The sequence below is a fragment of the Cucurbita maxima genome, unplaced genomic scaffold (genome assembly GCF_002738345.1).
Source record: "Cucurbita maxima cultivar Rimu unplaced genomic scaffold, Cmax_1.0 Cma_Scf00015, whole genome shotgun sequence".
NCBI lineage: Eukaryota > Viridiplantae > Streptophyta > Magnoliopsida > Cucurbitales > Cucurbitaceae > Cucurbita > Cucurbita maxima.
In genome coordinates, this window is record NW_019272031.1 from 4,063,868 (window position 1) to 4,085,513 (window position 21,646).

Here is a 21,646-nt window from a genome sequence, read left to right on the forward strand (position 1 = left end):
AAAAAAAAAAAAAAAAAATGTTTTTCGATATTTTTTATTTAAAATTTAGTTTGCAAATTTTGGATATTGATATCCTTTATTTGAATTCCTAGCCATATGCATGATATATAATTATCTATAATTAAATAAAAACATATAATATAAAAATATTTTTATTTCTTACTTTTTCAAAATGTAACTCACCAAATTCATATAGAAAAAAAAAAAATTATATAAAATTAATATAATTTTGTCAAATCAAGAATAATTGTTATATTAGTTAACTAATAATCAATTTGAAATTATAAATTATTTAAATTTATTTTTAAACTTAAATGTCTTTTTTTAGAATTTTCAAAACTAAATAAACAACTTAAACCATTTGTATTTTATTAAACTAATTTTTCAAATAAATAATGAAAATCAAACTAAATGGTAAGATTTGACTAAAAATGTCAATGGGTTCGGTGGAATGGCACGATATACTCGATGTATGTATGAGTAGGAGGTGCTCGGTGTCATGGTCATGCATGTCCAAAGCGGGTTGTTAATGGGCGCATGATAGATATCTCGGTCTTGCTTGTCCAGGACATGTTGTCCATAGTTGCATGCCCGTTCCAAACCTCTTTTACGTGCTTTCATCCTAGATAGTATGAGGGTGTATAACCGTTCACCAAAATCGTGTCTACACCTACAAGGGCAAAAATGCCCCCAACATGTACTAGGGAGATATAGCAGTTGTCAACTTCTTCTTACCCGACCGATAGTTATATGCAGTAAGCCGTTGTTGTTGCATTTTTGCTTACATTTCCACCACCATTTCCAATTTCTCAAATCTTATTTTCATAACTCTTCCGAAATCTCTCTGCTCCCGCTCCCGTTTTCTAAAATTTTCTTCTTAAATCGGTGTCAGAGGCTCGAGCATACGTCACTTGGCCATAGGTGACGCAAGAACGAATAGGCTTAACTCAGTCACATAATCACATAATCGCAAGTCTGCTCAGGTGCGATTGTGTTACTTCTTTATTATTTATGAAAGTGGGGTGGTTGAAAGACTATTTTTATATGAATATATTTATTTTTTTAAAGTTTCTTTATTATTTATTTGAAATATAATTATATTTTCTATTTACCAATTATAGAAATAGAATCTTTTAATATTTAAAATAAAATAATATAATATTTTCACTAGATTATGAATCAATTAAAAAAAATTAAATAGATATTAGAAATTTTAATATTTTAAGAAGTCTTAGATCCAATTTGGGTGAAATTTGATAAATTGACTTTATAATTTTCTATAATTATAATTAAATTATTTTAGCTAAATTAATAAAAATATTAGGGTTCGGAGTTATTTTTATTAAAGAAATCAATTATTTAAAAAAAAAAAATCAGATCAAGCCATTGATTTTCGATATTTTAGAAGATTATTATAATTGTATTTTTTTTTTTAAATGAAGAATTGAAAAAGAAATAAAAAAATAAAAAAAAAAAATTGAAATAGAATAGGCTAGTGTCACGGTCACCGTTGATCCCTGGCCTCAACCCAAATAAGCGCCTCCTCTTTGACGAAACTTTCTTTTTTGCTCTGTTCGTTGTTGTTCCCTGTAAAATTTCTCCCCTGTTTTTTAATTTTAATTTTAATTTTTGTTCTTGGGTTTTATTCGAATCTGGAATATTGTTCTTACTTTGTGGGTTTTTGTTCAAATCCACATTGGATATTCTTTTGGGATTGGTTGAAGTTGAGTTGGATTGAATTTTTTGAAGAATCCGTTTCTCCAGTGGTGAAGAAATTTGGATATTATTATTTGAGTGATTGATCCAGAGACGAGAATGTCTCAGGATTTGTCTTTGGATCAAGACCCAGATGAATCTGATCCTGAGTTCGTGGAGATTGATCCTACAGGTCGATATGGACGGGTAAATACTTCTTCAAGCTTCTCTGATTTCGCTGATTTTTCGTTCTAGTTAACACATTTTCTTCGTACTCTAATTTCTTAAACTTGTACTTCGATGAACTTTTTCATGTAAATCATCATATGCCCATTGATATCACAGATTCTTAGAATATTCATCGGGATGGGTTTATTCCTTACACTTTTTTAATGTTGGCCTATTTCTCGTAATCTTTCGTTGTTTTGCAGTATAAGGAAATTTTAGGGAAAGGGGCATTCAAGAAAGTGTATCCTTCTTTGTTTTGATGTTACTTGTAGTGATTCTATTCTATAATGATTCTAAAACTTGTGCATCTGCCTGCGTTTGGGATGAAATTTTGTGGAGAATTTTGTGTTCTTGATCCATATGTTATTTAGATATCGGGCTTTTGATGAATTGGAAGGAATTGAAGTAGCTTGGAATCAGGTTAAAGTAACAGATCTATTACGGAATTCTGAAGATTTGGAGCGACTTTATTCAGAAGTTCATTTGCTCAAGACATTGAAACACAAGAACATAATCAAATTTTACAATTCATGGGTTGATACGAAGAATGAAAACATCAACTTCATTACTGAGATATTCACTTCAGGGACACTTCGACAGTGAGTCTTCTTGTGCCTTGGCTGGCCTCTTTAGTTCTGTTTTTGTTTAAAAACTATACTTAAACATATGTTTTGAATGCATGTAGATATAGAAAGAAACACAAGCATGTTGATTTGAGAGCACTGAAAAAGTGGTCTAGGCAGATATTAGAGGGCCTTTTGTATCTTCATAGTCATGACCCTCCGGTTATTCATAGAGATTTGAAATGTGACAATATCTTTGTCAATGGCAACCAAGGTGAGGTGAAAATTGGTGACTTAGGACTTGCTGCCATTCTTCAACAAGCTCGTTCGGCTCACAGTGTCATTGGTGAGGATTCGAAACTTGAACAAGGAATTATAGTTTTCGATATGAACGTTGAGCACATGTTTACATCTTTGTGATTTATTGATTTCAGGGACGCCAGAGTTTATGGCTCCAGAGTTGTATGAGGAGGAATACAATGAACTTGTGGATATTTATGCTTTTGGGATGTGTTTGCTTGAGCTTGTAACCTTTGAATATCCGTATATTGAATGTGCAAATGCTGCTCAAATCTATAAGAAGGTCACATCAGTAAGGGTTCTGAATCCTTTTTTCTTTTTGTATCCAATGAATTTGTTCTTTCTGGTGGCATTTAAGTAGTCTTATGTCTTTGGGGCTGACTTCAACATGCATAAAGCTGAATTATAGTTCTTATTAGGCCTTGAACACCATGTCATATAAAGTCTAGGATTGAGTTTCATCGTGTACATTGTTCAGCTCGGATTTTTTCTTTTTTTATCAAATGAGAGATCCCACGTTGGTTGGAGATGAGAACGAAGCATTTTTTATAAGGGCGTAGAAACCTCTTCCTAGCAAATGCGTTTTAACAACCTTGAGGGGAAGCCCAAAAGGGAAATCCCAAAGAGGATAATATCTGCTAGCGATAGACTTGAGCTATTACAAATGGTATCAGAGCCGGACACTAAACCTTAAGGGGAAAGCCCAAAGAGGACAATATCTCCTAGCGGTGGGCTTGAACTATTACAAATGGTATCAAAGCTAGACACCGGGCGGTGTGCCAGCGAGGACGTTGGGCCTCGAAGGGGTTAGATTGTGAAATCCCACATCGGTTAGAGAGGGGAACGAAACATTCTTTATAAGGGTGTGGAAACCTCTCCCTAACAGACGCGTTTTACAAATTTTGAGGGGAATCCCAAAAGGAAAACCCCAAAGATGACAATATTTGCTAGCGGTGGGCTTGGGCTATTACATCAAACCTTATGTTTATCGTGATACATTTTTTTTCATTTATGATGTGTTAAAACTTATATAGTTTATGACGTTTACTTTTACGTCATGCGTTCAAGTTTCTACTTTATTTCTTTTTATTTATTTATTTGCTTTAAATTTGAGTATGAACCACCCTTTTAAAGGTTCCTTAAAAAAACTTCTAAGGAATTATTATTTTCCTTTTGTTCCCAGGGGATAAAACCAGCTTCATTGGCAAAGGTCACCGATGGGGGAGTTAGAGCATTTATAGAAAAATGTATTGCAAATGTCTCCGATCGCTTGCCTGCAAAAGATCTTTTAAGAGATCCATTTCTTCTAGCAGATGAAGATCATGAAAGTATATCACGTCATCTACATCCCAAAATACACCATAAAGGTAAAGTTCAAGAATATATTTCTCTTTGATAGAAATTTTGGAATTGTAACATATTTTCTTTAATCGTGACAATTGACATGGCCATTATTGAAGAAAAAAGAGAAAAAATTGATACTGATAGAAGCGTAGATGATACTCCTGCTACTAGCGTAGACTTCAGCATGCATGGTCAAAGAAAAGATGTTAACAAGATATTTCTCAAACTAAGAATTGCAGACTCCATGGGTAAAATTCATATTTCTTGTTGTTTCTTCTGGTTCTTGTAGCTTTTTTTGAATATTTCATTAACTTCTTTAATAATTTTAGGTAATTTTCGCAATATCCATTTCCCATTTGATATTGAAGCCGACACATCAATTTCTGTTGCTAGTGAAATGGTTGAGGAGTTGGATCTTTCAGATCAAGATGTCTCTACGATTTCTGAAATGATCGAAACTGAAATTCGGTCGTATATTCCAGATTGGACATTAGTTGAATATCCTGTAGATAATGTAGGAGCAGAAGTTGTCATTTCTGATAGCTCTCCATCTGATTCAAGAACTGCTGCCTCTCCCTTATCTATAGAATCTGGTAACCTTGCATTAGAGGTCCTGCCTTCAGGTCGCAAGTATTGGTCCGACTCGCCGAAGGGAATGGGCGGGTGCTCTCCTGTTAAGCCAGGTCCTTCAAACTTGTCTTTTGCCTCAGAACAGAATGTTGAATCCTCTAGTAGCCACATGCACGAGGATAACATAGATCATGCAGCCATAATCATGGGACTAGAAAATGAGCTTTTGTCTGAAGATGGTGCTAATGATGGGCAGGATGAGAGTATATTAACTACAGATATTCATGCTAGCTCTGAGGCACATCCCTCAGATTATGATGAATCAATTGGCATCGAGATAATGACCGAAAAACTTGAACTTTTGTTGACACAGCAAAAAGAAGAATTAGTTGAACTGAAAACCAAACAGAAATTAGCCATTTCAGAGCTTCTGGCTGAACTTACACCTGAGACCCATCAGAAAGTTTTGGCGATATGTAAGCTTAAGCATTCTGATATGTAAGCTTAAGCATTGGTGTGTTGAGTATAATGGTACCTCCTTTTCTCTCCGAATGTAAACCAATTTACACATTCTTGTTTAGTGAATATTTAGTTTCTAATCTTCAAATTAGCCTTTTCATATCTTTGGAAGTTTGAAGCTGAATTTTCTAGTCAAGTTGATCCAGTTATGAAGCATGATGCTGAAACATGTTATGGGGAAGCTAAACAATGAACTTTCAAGCCATTAATTGACACAAGCATCACTCTTGGTATGTATCAGACATCTCTCATCAAGTCATTTGTGCACATAATGCACAATGATCTGTCGCCAATGTTCTTAGCTGTGACATTGTTTTGTTATGTGGTCTGATGGTGATACACACAAATGTTGAAATTTTTGTTGAACACATTAAATTTTAATAGTCATTATATACTATACCATGAAATAGATAGCTGAAATTCTTTCAGATAGAGTTTTGTATAGACAATACACTTATGCTTGATATTCATTTTTGGCTGCTGCTACTTCCTTGTCGATATAAGTTGATCGATACTATTTATTCTTTTAGATGCTCGTTTGAGCTTGATAAATGTGTGATGAATAAGCATGCTTGTGGGTTCTTCCAGTCTCCATATTTGAACTGCCAAATTACTTGATTTGCTACTCTAATGTTGTGATGCTCAATAACAGTTCTTTCTAGGATTCAGTCGTCCTTTAAACAAAAGAACGTTTCAAAAGTAAACGAGTTTAGCTTGTTTGTCTACCTTATTGATATATATACATACCCAAAATTTCTCAGCTACTTTACTAGCTAAAGGGCTAGGATTTCCATGGCTTTATGAGATCTAAACTTAGAAAACAGTTAATAGTTAAAAGAACATCGAGTTTTCTACCAAGTTCACTATGATAGATCTATATATATATATATATATGCATATGTAAAACAGCAGCTTTTACCATATTGTACGAACGGACAGTTGAACACAAACTTGTCCTGGCTTAACTGATATCTGAAATATTTCCTATCAAAATGAAGCACCAGTGGAAGAACACTATGCAGATGGATACAGCTTCCCCGGCAGCTGATTAGTGAGTGATGAATATCAACAGGCGATGGGAAAAGACCTAGAAAATGGTTGATGTGATCAATTGTTGTACAAAAGCTGCTCTCTGATTCAACTCTTCACTGTTCTTGTTTCTTTCCAGCAACTGTGACCTATTACTGCCCAACCGGAAAAGCAAATCGAAAAGAATACCCCATTAATATGCTGAGCTACACATCGCCAAAACATTGATACGGTATGCATTAAAGAAGACTGTAATATCGATCCAGTTTAGAGTCTTTTGATCGTGTAAAAGATTTAATTCGAAACCAAACTATGTTTCATAAGATGTGGCAAATATATTAGCTTAAGTTCATATCAGAAGGAAATTGTCCCATCAAATTTGTCAGGAATCTCTTTCTTTTTCTTTTACTTTACTTTTCTTGGATCCTTACAAACCACTATTGAAAAAAGTACACTTCAACCAGAAAAATGGCTTTTTCCCTCCAAGTTAATGATCACAGTAAACCTATCCATTAAAGTTGCAGGTTAAATTTTTAGCAGAAGACAAGGTTACCAGTGAAACTACTAACCTTTCGACAACAGTGGCGACCAAGGCATCGTTTACAGAACGGTTGTCTCGATCGATGGATTCAGTGTCTGAGAAAGGACTTCTGCAGATAAACGGTAGAAGCGGATCAGGTGCAGATCCATTTTTACTCCCCCTGCTCTTTCTTGTCAGCTTCTTGGAACTAAATGCAGAAGAGACAGATCTCTCTGGTCTTCTCCTTCTCTGCTAAGATGGTAATATTATGTTCTAAGCAAATCCTCAGTTACAGCCATGGAAGCAATGAGTTGAACAGCAGATAGTACCTTTATGGAGCTTGAATGATGAGCTATAAAATGGCCAAGTGCATCTTTCCCCAGACTGGCTGCACATAGGGGACAAACCTGAGAGAAACCAATGTCAAAGTAGCCCCTTAATGAATCTAACTTCCACTTTACATCATTCTTGCTTTAGCTTTAGAGATTCTCATGAATGTCAAAAAATTTTATATTCATTCAAAGTACATTATGCCTATGCCTAACGTAACCGTCTAAGCCCACCACTAATAGATATTGTCCTCTTTAAGCTTCCGCTCGAGGTTTCCACACTCTTCTTAGGAATGTTTCGTTCTCCTCTCCAATCGATGTGGGATCTCACAACACCTCCCTTGGAGACCCAACGTTAATATTTGGCTCGATACCATTTGTAACAGCCCAAGTCCACTATTAGCAAATATTGTTCTTTTTGGACTTTCCCTTCAAGGTTTTAAAACGCGTCACGCTGACACACGGTCCAAATGTCTGGCTCTGATATCATTTGGCAAGTATTGTCCTTTTTGGACTTTTCCTTCCGGGATTTCCCACAAGATTTTAAAATGCATTTGGAGAGATTTTCACACCATTATAAGAATCCTTCGTTCTCCTTTCCAACCGATTAAAGATGTGGAAACCTCTCTCTAGCCGACGCGTTTTAAAACCGTGAAGGAAATCCCAGAGATGACAATATCTGCTAGTAATGAGTTTAGGCGAGGTTATACATAGAGCAAACACAAAATTATCTGTTCATAAGCAATTACTCATACGCCAGAAGAAGTAATGATTGAATGAAGAAAAGAATATAGGGGTATGAAAGCATGTAATTACTGCATTTCTGAAGTCAAAGCAGTGCTGTTCTTGCAAATGGCTGCAGAGTACTGGAAATTCAATATCAACATAACAGTAAGGGCATGAAAAGTAAGCTCCTGAATCATCTTCTCCATCCGAATCATCCAGAATTATATGGTTACCTATTCAAAACATCATCATACAAGCCATGAAATTCATAAGCTCAAGAACTCAATTCCAACTCAAAAAAAGCAAAATCAGAACTCAGAATGCCACAATCTCCCCCAGATCTTCTCTTAGCTTGCAAAATCAAGACTAGAAAACCCAATAGAGCTTAAAATGAAAGCAAAATGAAGAAACCCAGATGAGAGAATCACTAAAAAAGTTGAAAAAACAATACCAGAATGAAACATGGCGGCTTGATGAACTCTTGAGGCCCAAAAATTGAACTCCATAGCTACTCGGGTTGAACAAATGGGTATCAATGGCTTTGGGAAGAAGAGAGAAAGAGCGCAGCCGCAAGGAAAAATGAGTATCCTTGTCAACAACTTGGGCCTGGTGGATGATTTGTGTGGCGCGGTGTCTCCTTGTTCATATACTCACCCAATTTTTTCCATAAGCCGAAAGCTTTCTGACACACAAAAGCTACTTATCTCTTGAATGACAAGTGTGCTTTAACAAAGTTTCACCTTTTTCCCCTCATTAATTAATCCCTTTCCTCTTTATAAGCCAGCCCACACCTAATAGAGAGGATCATTTTTTAACTTTCAAAAACATTTTCACATCGAAGATGGGATCTCACAATCCACCGTCTTTAGGGGTCTAGCATCTTCACTAATACACCACCCAATGTCTAGCTTTAGCCTATTATACATCGCCATCAATTTCACGATTTTAAAACGCATATGTTAGAGAAAGGTTTCCGTTCCCTCTCCAACCAATGTGAAACCTCACAGTTACGATTTCATTTTTATGCAACGATTGGCTTTTAGCCATAGGCAGTGGATCTCATCTCACAGCCAAAACGACACACTTTGGTGGGTCATTCTCACTTCAAAAATCAAATATTGTTTTCATTGCTGACTCACAAAAATAAAAGTGCGAGATTCTCTTTCTGTTTTATTTCATATGTATGCATTTTTGTTCGTCCCATATGATAATGTTTGAAAAATCAAAGCTTTCTCCTTTGTGTTCTTGGAAAATGGACTTCGAACTATTAGCTCAGTCGTAGAATGTGTTCTTGAAAATTGCATCGTTCTGTTTGGACTATTAGGGCTCTCAGCCACGTGGATGGTTCAATGAACGAATTGAACGTTAATCTGTTGAATTTGACATAAAATGTTCTTATTGAAAAAAGACGAGCGAGTACCAACACACACATCAACTGCTAACATATCTACGCATTTCGTGTAGGTTAGAGGCTCAATTTCTTGCTTTCACATTTGTTATACTCAATAAATTCAAAGGAGAAAGCCTTAGACACATGCCGGAAACATGTGTTTAACTCACTTGTTCCTTAGCCCGACTTCTACCTCGATCCCGAACAATCATTTATAACGAATACATGCAATCCATGCGATCTAATAACAACTATTAACATGAATTCCCTTCATGTGGAAGCTCAACTGAACCATGGGCTTAAAGAGTCTGATGTGGCATGTCTGCTTGTTCTAAAACTATGAACCGATTCATGGGATCCTACAATTCACACAAAGTATCACATTTCGCTACGTTCTTCATCAATACGAGAGTCGAGATATCCGTTGCCAAGAATCGTTGTGAATAATACGACAAGAATGTTTTGCTCCTCGCACACTGAGACCAGAGCAAAGGACAAGCAAATTCGTTTAAGATCTTTAGCACGACTTTAGCTGGGTTTGGTCGCTTTTGTTCCTAAACATCAAATCTAATATCTCGTTCGATAACTATTTAAGTTTTAAAAGAATTAAACTCATAAACGCTCCCCAATAAGTTTCTTTGATTTGTTAGCTACTTCTTTTTAACGTATTCTGTCAGTTGCAGCAGAAGCCATTGGAAGAGACCTTTACATAGACCAATAAAGGTTACATTTTTCACTTTGATCTGCAATTAGTATATTCACAAAGTTTAATATTTAATAATAACATAAGAACCAAACATTTTACTGTCTGAATGAAAGAAAGAAAGACAGCGAAATTTCTTGTCTTGAGATCCACACATGAACAGAAAAGAAGATGGGAGCTGTCAAGAAACTCATGGTCGACAATCTTGCCATGTGTCAACTTCTTATTGGACAGACTGCTCGTAGTGGACTTAAAAAGTGACAACGACCTTCCATTTAGTCTCCCTAAACTTGTCTCAAATCTGCACTTTGTGTTGTCTAATGTTGCCATGATTTAGAAATTTTTGGGATTTTTAAGGCTGAAAAGGTGAACTGTTTGTCAACTCAAAGTAATGGTTCTTTTCGACCCTCCAAGTCCATTGCTAGCAGATATTATCTATTTCAGCATGTTATGGATCGCCGTCAACTTTACGGATTTAAAATGCATCTACTATGGGGAAGATCTAGCCCTATTCTGGCCAGTGCCTCGTACCGTTCGATAACTAGCCCCGATATCATTTGTAACCGCTAAAGCCCACTGCTAACAAATATTATCCGCTTTAACTCATTACGTATCGACGGTTTTAAAACGCGTCTACTATGGAGAGGATTTAGCCCTACTCCGACCAGTGTCTCGCACCGTCTGGTGACTGGCTCTGATACCATTTATAACAGCCCAATCCCACCGCTAACAGATATTGTTCGCTTTGGCTCGTTACGTATCGTCGTCAGCCTTATAGTTTTAAAACGCATTTATTATGGAGAAGGTTGAGCCCTACTCCAACCAGGACCTCGCACCGTCCAGTGACTAGTTCTGATATCATTTAAAACTGATTAAGCCTACTAGTAACAAATATTGTCCACTTTGGTTCGTTACCATCAGCCTTATGGTTTTAAAACACATCTACTATGGAGAGGGTCTAGCTCTATTCTGACCAGTGTCTCGCACCATTTGGTGACTGACTCTGATACCATTTATAACAGCCCAAGCTCACCGCTAGCATATACTGTCCGTTTTTAACCGTTATGTATGTTGTCAGCCTTACAGTTTTAAAACGCGTCTACTATGGAAAGAGTCTAACCCTACTCCGACTAGTGCCTTGCACCGTCTGGTGACTGGCTCTAATACCATTTATAACCGCCAAAGCCTACCACCAACATGTATTATCTACTTTGGTCCGCTACGTATCGCCGTAAACCTCACAGTTTTAAAACAAGTCTAGAAGGGAGAGATTTCCACTCTTAGAAGGAGTGTTTCGTTTCTCTCTCCAATCGATGCGGGGTCTCGGAACGGACTAAACTTAAAATATTAGTCACAAATATTCTTGTCTTTTTAAGTATTGCCACGTACCCATGAAAAGTATCATTAAACTGTAGCCACAGTGCCTGTAGTTTGTAAAGTGCCCCACTTGAACTGTTCATGAGACAGACTTTTCTTAAACAGGCTGAGATTGGTCAATGGTTTCAGAAAAAAGAACTATGTTTTGTTTTGTAACCTCACACACCTTGTCTCTCAGCTGATCATCTCTCTGAATAGCCTGAGCTTCTACAGTCAAATTATGGGACTTCTTTTTCAGATATCAAACTTGCAGATACCTGATCGGATCCAGTTACATACATGGTTGAGTTTCATTACGAGCTATAAACACGAACATGTTCAACGTGTCGATATGAACATTCGAATATTTAATCTCTTAGTCGATGATATAAGACTAACTTTCTTGGTTATTCATGTAGTAGCAGATTACCATGTTGAGTATTTTTCATCGTCTCTGAGGAAACGAACTTAAAATATCGAAATTTATCACATTCATGCGGTGTTTCGGAACTCGGCCCGAGTCTACTCTAGACATCATGAAAGAGAGAGAGAGAAAAAACAAAACTAGCTTCAAATGAGACTCCTTTTAGCTTGATTGGATTGTTTAGTCCAGATCACTTAAGAACTAGCACTAAACTAAGAGAGGGGTTCAAACTTCTAACCTTTTGATCGAGAATATAAGTTTTGATCGGTTGAACTATTGGAAAAAGACGAGAACTTCGAGTACCAACACAAGTATCAACGGCTAACATATCTACACATCTCGTGTAGGTTAGAGGCTCAAATTCTTGCTTTCATGTTTGTCAGACTCGATAAAGGAGAAAGCCTTAAACACACGCTTGAAACATGTGTTAAACTCACCTGTCTGTAAGCCCGACTTCTACCTCGATCCCGAACAATCATTTTGAGCAACTATTGACATAAATTCCCTTCATGTGGAATACTCCAAAGCATTGAAGCTCAACTGAACCGTGGGTTAAAGAGTCGGGTGAAGATAAACAAATATTCAAGCCACGAACAGTTCAAACTACTGACCTTTTGATCAAGAATATAAGCTTTAATCGGTCGAACCCTATTGGATTAAGAACAAGAAGAAACTTTTATTACATCAATCAGCTGCAGATGCAGAGAAATTACACTCAATACAGTAAGATATATATCTGATATAAAAGAAAGAACACTTGCAAATCACATAGCTATATATATATATAGATTGAATCGGACCAGGATGCTGGATTCCCCTTGCAAAGGATGAGATCCTCTTCCTACTAGCTTATAACACTTAGCTTACAAGAACATCGTCTAAGCTTTCCAACCTCAAAAACAAAGCTACCCATTTCAAAAGACTGCAAGAAAACCCTGTTTGAATTCTCCATAGCAGCCATGAACAAGGGCATTGCCTTCGTCACTGAGCCAAAACGGACAATATCTGCTAAAGATGATGGTGCACCCATGTTCTGAGGAGGAGAGAACCAGAAGCGTTGATATTATATGAAGCTGCCATGGGAAGAAGCACAGTGGAGGCTCTGAGATCTTTATATTCCCGCATGCATGTTTCCCTTTAATGCACAGTGGAAGGGCACGTTTCCACAGGCAAAGCATGATGCCTCAAAGCTGGGGTTTCTGTTAAAGATGACCCTTCAAAAAAGGGTCTTTATCTATGGAGTTTAAATGTTTTGGTCCTCCTTCTTTACCCTTTTGGTCGGTTGTGCCAATTTTTGTAGGGCTCTCCTTTCACATGCTCTGGCATGTAGGCCTACTCTTTGCTGCTTTTTTCTTGCAAGTTAGCTGCTAATGTTCTATGTATTTAACTCATCATACATAGTAACCTATGCTTTAAAACATGGACAAAGCTTTGATGATATCATTTGCATATGTTTCTTTGTGTTATTGAGAGAGTGGGAATGCTAGAAGACAACAGGGGAATCTGCATCAGTTTCAAAGGAGCCCTCATGTAATGGATACCTGATATTAACTCTCTTCCAGTCTTGAGCACTCTCGTTTAAGCCTAAAACTGCTAAACGAATTGTGAGATCTTATATCGATAGGAGAAGGGAATGAAGTATTCCGGTGTGGAAACCTCTTCCTAACAAAAGTGTTTAAAACTATGAGGCCGATGACGTTACGTAACGAATTAAAGCATACAATATCTGTTAGTTGTGAGTTTGGGCTGTTACAAATGGTATCAGAGCCAGATACCAAGAGGTGTGCTAGTGAGGATACTGGCCCCCAAGGGGGGATTGTGAGATCCCATATCAGTTGGGGAGGGGAACACAACATTCTTTACAAGGACGTGGAAACCTCTTCCTAGTAGATGTGTTTTAAAACCATGAGGTTGAAGGTAATACGTAATGGGCTAAAACGAACAATATCTGCTAGCTAGTGGGGACACTCAGCCCCCGAGAGAGGGTGGATTGTGAGATCCCATATCGATTTGAGAGGGGAACAACGCATTCCTTATAAGAGTGTGGAAACCTCTTCCTAACTGACGCGTTTTAAAGCTATGAGGTTGATGGCGTAACGAGCCAAAACAGACACTATATGTTAGCGGTGAGCTTGGGCTGTTACAAATGATATCAGAGCCAGATAGCGAGCGGTGTGCCAGTGAGGACACTGACCTCCTAAGAAGGGTGGATTGTGAGATCTCACATCGGTTGGAGAAGGGAACAAGCATTCCTTATAAGGGTGTGGAAACTTCTTCCTAATAGACGCATTTTAAAACCGTGAGGTTGACGGTGTTACATAACAGGTCAAAACGGACAGTATCTGCTAGCAGTGAATTTGGGCGATTACAAATGGTATCAGAGTTATACACTAAGTAGTGTGTCAGTGAAGACATTGGACCCCCAAGGGGAGTGGATTATGAGATCCTATATAGTTCGAGAGGGAAACAAAGCACTCCTTATAAAAGTGTGGAAACCTCTTTCTAATAGATGGACGCGTTTTAGAACTATGAAGCTGACGACGATACGTAACGAACCAAAACGAACAATATCTGCTAGCGGTGGACTTAGACTGTTACACCGACACCGACATAGATAGAGTGGTCGCGACCCTAAGAATTTTAGAAATGGGGAGAATGATGAATGTGTATGTACTCTAGTTCAACAAGAATCCAAGGCACCCAAAACAAAAATGGTAAAGGTGCAATTATTAGATGTGTATGGACCTCAGCAATTGTCAAAATGTCACTGCATATAAGCTCTTGCACGGAGGACCTTAGAATTTGAAAACCAGCTTGCACAGTTGGTGGACCAACCTACAAAGGAGAAAATGGCACTAGGAAGTCAAAAGATTGTAACGGCCCAATCCCACTGCTAGTATATTGTTCGTTTCGATCTGTTACGTATCACCATTAGTTTCACGGTCTTAAAACGTATCTGTTAGGAAGAGGTTTCTACACCTTTATAAGAAATGTTTCATTCCTATTTACCTCACGGTTTTAAAACTAGAGAGAAGTTCTACACCTTTGTAAAAAATGTTTTGTTCTGTCCAACCGATGTGGGATCTCACAATTTACTTCCCTTGGGGGCCTAGTGTCCTCGCTGACACACCGGTCGATGTCTGGCTTTGATACCATTTGTAACAGTCTAATCCCACCGTTAGTAGATATTGACGCTTCGGCCCGGTACATATCGCCTTTAGCCTCACGATTCTAAAACGCGTTTGTTAGGGAGTGATTTCTACACTTTTATAAGAAATGTTTCAATCTCCTCTCCAGTCGATGTGGGATCTCACAATCCACCTTCTTTGGGGCCAATGTCTTCGCTTACATACTGTCTGATATCTAGCTCTAATACCATTTGTAATAGTCCAATCCTACCGCTAGCAGATATTAACTGATTCGGTCCGTTATATATCGTCGTTAGCCTCACGATTTTAAATGTCTATTGAGGAAAATTTTCTACACTTTTATAAGAAATGTTTCAATCTCCTCTCCAACCGATGTGGGATCTCACAATCCACCCTCTTGGGGGCCAGTATCCAGTATCCTCACTTACACACTATTTGATAATCCACCCCCTTGGGGGCTAACGTCCTCGCTTACACATTGTCTGATGTTTGGCTCTAATACCATTTGTAACAGTTCAATCCCAACGCTAGTAGATATTATCTAATTCGGCCCGTTACGTATTGCCATCAGCCTCACAGTTTTAAACACGTATGTTAGGAAAAAGTTTCTACACGTTTATAAGAAATGTTTCATTCTCCTCTCCAACCGATATGGGGTCTGTCTTCGTCGGGTCAAGATGGAATGAAACTGAATGAGACAAAACAAAAGGCAAACAGCATACCCTAATGGAATCTGAAAGGTTGTGAAGCAGACAAAGCAGCCTTTGCAGCAGCAGCTAAGCTTTCCACTTCATCTACAAACCACCAAATAGATAAATAAATACAAATGATGAAGTAAAAGGACTTGCATGAAATTAATGAATAATAAGAGTCAGGTGTATCTTCATTCTATTAATAACAAGGAACAAATATTGGAGCAATGTGTGTCAACAAACCTCAACTGATATCTAATTTTGACAGTTTTTTGAGGCAGTGGTTTACATAAAGAGGTGTTACCAGTCCTTCGTGGTCCATGTAATACAACAGTCCTTTGAACGCGTAAAAAGACGAGAATATTTATTAACCTATAGTTCCTAGCAGGGTCCTTCCTAAGCTGAACAACCCATGTGACGGTGTGTCAATGAGGACGTTGAGCTTCGAAGGGGGTGGACACTGGGCGGTATGCTAACGAGGACACTAAGCCCTGAAAGGGGTGGACACCGAGGGATGTGCTAACAAGGATGCGGGGTCCCGAAAGGGGTGGACATCGGACGATGTGCCAGCGAGGACGTTGAGCCCAAAAGAGGTGGACATCGAGCGGTGTGCCAGCGAGGATGCTGGGCTCTAAAGGGGTGGATTGTGAGATCCCAGATTTGAAAGAGAAAGGAGCGTCAGGGCCCAAAGGGAAGTGAATTGTGAAATCTCATATCGGTTCGAGAGGGGTTGACGAGGGGTTGAGACGAAGATTGGCCCTTGGCAAAGGCAGAAGGAAGCTTGACTGCAAGACCCACCGTCGAACAGGGACGAAAGTCGACCTTAGTGATCCTACGATGACAAGTGGAAGGGTGATCTTCCTCAAGAACTCACATCGACAGGAAGGTTTAGGTTTGGCACCTCGATATTGGCTCTTCGCTACCTGGGGCTGTAGTATGTTCCGATTGTTCGCCTATTAAAGCGGTACGTGAACTGGGTTTAGAACGTCGTGAGATAATTCGGTCAAGGGTTGGGTTGTTCGCCCATTAAAGCAGTACGTGAGCTGAGTTTAGAACGTCATGAGATAATTCAGTCTAGAAACCTCTCTAACATGATCCTATGTACTTGACCAAAACGAATAATATGTAGCCTGCTACAAATAGGGTTACGGGAGAGAGAAGATGATAAATGAAGAACAAAGCTCGGCATATCAAAATAGAGTTTGGAAGAAAAAATGCGGTGATTTGTGCAACAAAAAAAGCTATAACGAAGAACAAATTTTTATTAGAACCCGTTTATAATTTTGTATTTATTTGTTTTGGTTAAATAATGGTGGCTGATTATGATCCACAGTGCAAGTACGCAAGATGGAACATGGCCCATTCGATTCCTCATTTCATGAAGAACAAACCAGAGATTGAAGACGACGATCATTACCTCGAAATCCTCAAGGCGGTGGCGCAGTCCTGGCAGAGCCACACGGTCAGTTCAAAACCGGCAACTGAATTCGCCGCCCATCGCCGGAATTGCAGAAATAATCCATCTCGGTTCAAGAATGAGGCGATACGGCGACCTGCGATGGAACTTCGCGCAGTCGCTGTGGGACTCGTATGAGATCGTGACGGTGTCGAAGAGGCTGGAGAGGGGGCTGGTACTCGACGGCGACGGCGGTGGGCGGATTCAGCGGAGAAATTTGTTCGTTTCTTCGCGGAGATTCAATTGGAATTAGCTGGCCCTGAGGATAATCATTTCGACTGATTGGAACAGGTAATGCGTTTTGATTTCGAGTAATCAGAGAAATTTATGGATGGTTTCAAGGTTTCTTTTACTTGATAATTTCTCTGCTACAAAAATGGCTCAAGTGACTGAACAACTACGACACGAAGATGAACAAAAACTGAAAAAGGCCTAAGAACAACCATAGAAATAAGCATAAAAATAATCCTGTTCCTAACAAAAACACTACCCCTCTTATTTATCATCTATATTTACATCCTAATCCATAGTTATGAGAGCGTTCTTCAACTAAGCATTGTTCTTCATCAAAAGTTCCATCACTACTCGCTTCAAGCTGCCATTGTTCTTCATCAGAAGTTTTCTGTTCATTTCCTTATCCTTGAATCCCTGTAAACAGCAGCACATCCATACCATCATAAACCAACACCCAAGAAATCAAGGATTAGCAACTTCATTAAAACGACTCACGACCAACCATTTTATCCAACTCCTGAATCATCGGATACCATTCAGGAAGCCCACACAGTTCATCCACTGACTTCTCTAGATTGTACCCATTCCTCTTCAGTACCTCCTTGTTCAGATAGGTATGTTTGAATCCCATTTCACAGAGTGCCTGAAGTAGAGGTCCTTGGATATAATGATTAGAACTGATATCTTCAGATAATGCTGGAGAATGAGAAGGCATGGGGGATGGTCTTGGAGATCGGTTTGCAGCAGGGGGAATTAGTTCAGAAGAATCAATATGAGGGTATGACACAGAGGGGGCCTTGGCTGTTGAACTATCTCGAACTCCATGGTAATCAACAGTTGGATAAGAGACCAAATTAGCAGGAATCTTGCTAGCTAGCAACTTGTCCATCACGTCCTGTTGGTCCTGTTGTTGCTCGATCGCATTTTCAGGCAGATTATGACAAGGTTTTACTGGTTTGGCAATGGGGGTGGAATCACGAGGAGGGAATAACTTATCCAAATTATTGTTTAGATCTTGGGGATTAGCAGGGCTCTTGCGAACTAGCAACTCGTCGATCAGGTCATGTTGTTGCGCGATCGCAGTTTTAGGACAAGGTTTTACTGGTTTGGCAATGGGGATGGGATCACGAGGGAAAAGCTTATCAGAAAGTAGAGTTTCCAAATCCTTGTTTAGATCTTCTTGGCCATTTGGGTCTACAACGTTAGGGGGAAAATTTAGGTCCAAAGCTTGGAGATTATCAGAATGTGGCCTCTTAAGAGCTGCATCAACCTTCATGTTTGTGAAAGAACAACATAAGTTTGGTCTATTTAAGTGTGTATATACAGAACTAGAAAAACTGATATGCATACAAGCATACCTGTATGAGAAGCCAAACACGATACCCGAACTCCTGGCCAGATGGAGATACTACCTTCCAGTATGTGAGGTACCGACCAGATAATGGAGGGGAAGTAAAGTCAACTTCAATATCAACTTGATGTCCCGGAGGAAGTCCTCCCGCAGGTACCTAACATGAATGAGGATGTGAGAAAAAGCTTAGAAAATGAAGAGAAAAAGAATAAACAGTCACCGTTTCTACCTGTATCTCAAATGATGTTGAATCACTAAACTTGTCTCCTCCATCCCACACTAGCTGTGTACCACGGGGCCAATTCCAACTCCCGAGGTTATGCAACTGCCATTTCTTGGTAAACGGCGTAGATGGGGCGATCACAGAATTATCCATGACGTTAGTATCAGCAAAAAGTTTGGTCTGCTTTCCAGAACTTTTCAGTGTATCGATTGTTCGGGAGCCAGGAAATGGATGCTGCTGCACTGGATTGAATGCTTTCAATCTTGGATACTGACAAGAGACGGGTCGATCGATCCTAACGTATTCAGCTACATTGCTCACTTTAGCAAAGCAGATACTACATAGATCATAATTATCTTTCCTGTAGAGAAATCCCAAGTGCAAACAAGTTGGTAAATAAGAACACAAGACAACAATGGGGCAAAAAGTAGGTGAGTTTGTGTTGTATCCTTACACTTGGGACTTGAACCGTGGACCGGTGATCGGACGAGCCCCACAGCCATCACAAATAACACCTTTATGGAACATACTTCCCATTGATTCAATGCTGCTACCACTGCTGTAATTCATTGGACCTCCAGGGAAGACTTTTCCCATAGTTTGGAAGTAACCACTGTCGCTAATTGGTCCAGAAACCAGGGGTAATCCTCTCATAGGCCTCTCCTTCATACGATTATCATTTAGATAAGCTGCTGGTGAATGATATGGGTAATTGTGCATCGACATAGGACCGTGCATATGCATTCTACGAAGGGGATCATGAAATGCATCAAAGGAACAGCTGCTGCAATGGGCAGTTGTATCTGATTTCCAAATAGGATCACGAGGAAGGGCATTATGATCAACTGAAACAGTTGCATCTAAACCAGGAGGAGCATCAGAACTCTCAGTGGCCACAACTGTCTCAGGAACAGATGAGGGCTGCGAATCTGAGTTCAGGTGCGCGTCTTTCAACTGAAGAATGGTTTGAGCAAGCTCATCAAGTGCAGGGCCAGTAACCATGGCTTTTGAAGCGATGTCGAGCAACTGTGAACAAATCTCCGGTAGGGGCTCTGGCAGAGATTTCAAAACCTCAGAAATACCAGTACGAATATCTTGAAAAGAACGCAATGGCGTGGTTGAGCTTCCATCGGATCTATCATGGGATTGGTTAAGATGCACATCAATTCTCAGAAACCTCAGCTGTTGCCTCATCATGTCATGTAGATCATGATCATTGAACAAGGTCACTGTATCACCATCTTCATCAATGTAAGTCAGTGTAAAATCAGTATCAGAGGAGAATTTGAAGAGACTAGGTACTTTTGCTCTTAATCCATTGATGTCAAGATCCAGCTTATTGTTTTCAAGGATTCTAACACTGAGACGCCGTAGCATCACTCCATATTTAACCTGTGTGAGAAAAATGTCAGGGGAAGAAGTTTAAAAAATAGGTACAGTAACTTCTTAGCAGGGAAAAGAAATAGAAAGGTCGAGTTCCAATAGATAACTCTTACTCTTCTATAGAGTTCATTAATATCCAAGCTCATGAGTTTACCTTCATCTATCTGAATGATCGGTCTCAACTCGAGAGGAAGAACATGTAACAGACATAAAACCATCCATTCGGGTTCTATATTTGTTCAAATAAAATGCTTAGCTAATTCCATACGTCTAACCAAAAAATCTCATTCATTGCCTAGTTCTTTCCATATTCTCGAAACTTGGATTTGGGCTTTTTTTTTTTTTTTTCAGCACTAGATACAAAAATGAAAATAATTGGTAAAATTGGATTCAATTGTAAATTACTCCTATCGTAAATAGGCGGACTACAGAACATAGTTTTATATGAAGGATCATCAATTCATAGTACACCAATTGAGTAATCAAACTTAGCTTAGTTTTCTCATAAATCAAAGAATTAAAAAGGTAAAAGTAATAACATAATCCAACTAATGAACCGATTGTGAACAATTTTCCAGCACACAGGAAGCAGAAACTCATAGTGATCACGAACAAACAAAAAAAGCCAGTGAAAAATCGTTCGCCCTTAATAATAAACATGAAGGCAAAACACAACGAAAAATGAAACTATACAAAGACGATAATTCCAACCTTAATCACAAGAACAGGCTCCATGGCTTCAGAGGAGAACGATAGTCGAGAAGAAGATGAGAGCTGAAGGAGAAACAACGACGAATATAAATACAAAGAATACTGAAACCGACTACGCGATTAAGTAGGGAGAAAAGAAATCGAAAGATTTGGTTCTGATTTTATAAACAGGTAGTTAGAGAAATCACTCAAAAAAAATAATAAATAATTTATAAACAGATATTCGGAGAAACTCACTCAAAAAAGACTCTTTATTTTATGAACAGTTTCGATTGGGGGAGATGACTCAAACCTAGCCATACGCCGGAATGATCGATTAACAACTCAAATCTATCATATGCCGGAATCATCGTACGCCGGAATGATTGATTAATACTGGAATCATCGATCATTCCGCCGGAATCATCATACAGCTCTCAAAATAATCTATCATATGCCGGAATCATCGTACGCCGGAATGATTGATTAATACTGGAATCATCGATCATTCCGCCGGAATCATCATACAGCTCAAAATAATCTATCATATGCCGGAATCATCGTACGCCGGAATGATTGATTAATACCGGAATCATCTTATAGCTCTCAAAATTAAATTCTCTTTCATAAATACGAATGAATTCGTTAGTTAATCATTTAGGAGCATATATTAACCTATATTCTTTTTACAGCGGCGATTAACTTTTTTGTTTTTTTTTTTTTTTTTTTAATTTTGAATAGTACTCTCAAATTTAGAAAAAAAAAAAAAAAA

At 38.6% G+C, this 21,646-nt stretch overlaps 3 protein-coding genes and 1 long non-coding RNA gene across 7 annotated transcripts in view; 2 read left to right on the forward strand and 2 right to left on the reverse strand.

Moving 5' to 3' along the window:
* Positions 1 to 1,508: 1,508 nt before the first annotated feature.
* On the forward strand, positions 1,509 to 5,321 carry LOC111490260 (probable serine/threonine-protein kinase WNK3). Its single transcript, XM_023138820.1, has 8 exons — positions 1,509 to 1,902; positions 2,127 to 2,164; positions 2,295 to 2,522; positions 2,609 to 2,832; positions 2,921 to 3,078; positions 3,970 to 4,153; positions 4,247 to 4,378; positions 4,460 to 5,321. Exons 1-8 carry the CDS (start codon positions 1,816 to 1,818, stop codon positions 5,200 to 5,202), a joined length of 1,794 nt encoding a protein of 597 aa, XP_022994588.1. The 5' UTR covers positions 1,509 to 1,815; the 3' UTR covers positions 5,203 to 5,321.
* A 587-nt stretch (positions 5,322 to 5,908) lies between these two features.
* LOC111490311 (protein DEHYDRATION-INDUCED 19 homolog 5-like) lies at positions 5,909 to 8,515 on the reverse strand. Its single transcript, XM_023138899.1, has 5 exons — positions 8,275 to 8,515; positions 7,914 to 8,056; positions 7,098 to 7,175; positions 6,818 to 7,017; positions 5,909 to 6,403 (listed from the first exon to the last, which is right to left on the reverse strand). Exons 1-5 carry the CDS (start codon positions 8,327 to 8,329, stop codon positions 6,307 to 6,309), a joined length of 573 nt encoding a protein of 190 aa, XP_022994667.1. The 5' UTR covers positions 8,330 to 8,515; the 3' UTR covers positions 5,909 to 6,306.
* A 1,987-nt stretch (positions 8,516 to 10,502) lies between these two features.
* LOC111490333 overlaps positions 10,503 to 21,646 on the forward strand; it is a 28,184-nt gene continuing 17,040 nt past the window's right edge. Inside the window, exon 1 of the long non-coding RNA XR_002719545.1 lies at positions 10,503 to 10,535. This is a non-coding gene — a long non-coding RNA (uncharacterized LOC111490333). The remainder of the gene's footprint in view (positions 10,536 to 21,646) is intronic.
* Positions 17,306 to 21,410, reverse strand: LOC111490253 (protein NBR1 homolog). Of its 4 annotated transcripts, none has more exons than XM_023138808.1 (7): positions 21,188 to 21,410; positions 20,896 to 20,958; positions 19,256 to 20,193; positions 18,808 to 19,162; positions 18,586 to 18,735; positions 17,730 to 18,497; positions 17,306 to 17,641 (listed from the first exon to the last, which is right to left on the reverse strand). In XM_023138808.1, the coding sequence occupies exons 2-7, from the start codon at positions 20,917 to 20,919 to the stop codon at positions 17,543 to 17,545; spliced, it is 2,334 nt and encodes a 777-aa protein (XP_022994576.1). In that variant the 5' UTR covers positions 20,920 to 20,958; positions 21,188 to 21,410; the 3' UTR covers positions 17,306 to 17,542. The 4 variants fall into 4 exon arrangements, with proteins under 4 accessions (XP_022994576.1, XP_022994575.1, XP_022994577.1 ...); XM_023138807.1 differs by having other exon boundaries at positions 21,133 to 21,410; XM_023138809.1 differs by lacking the exon at positions 20,896 to 20,958.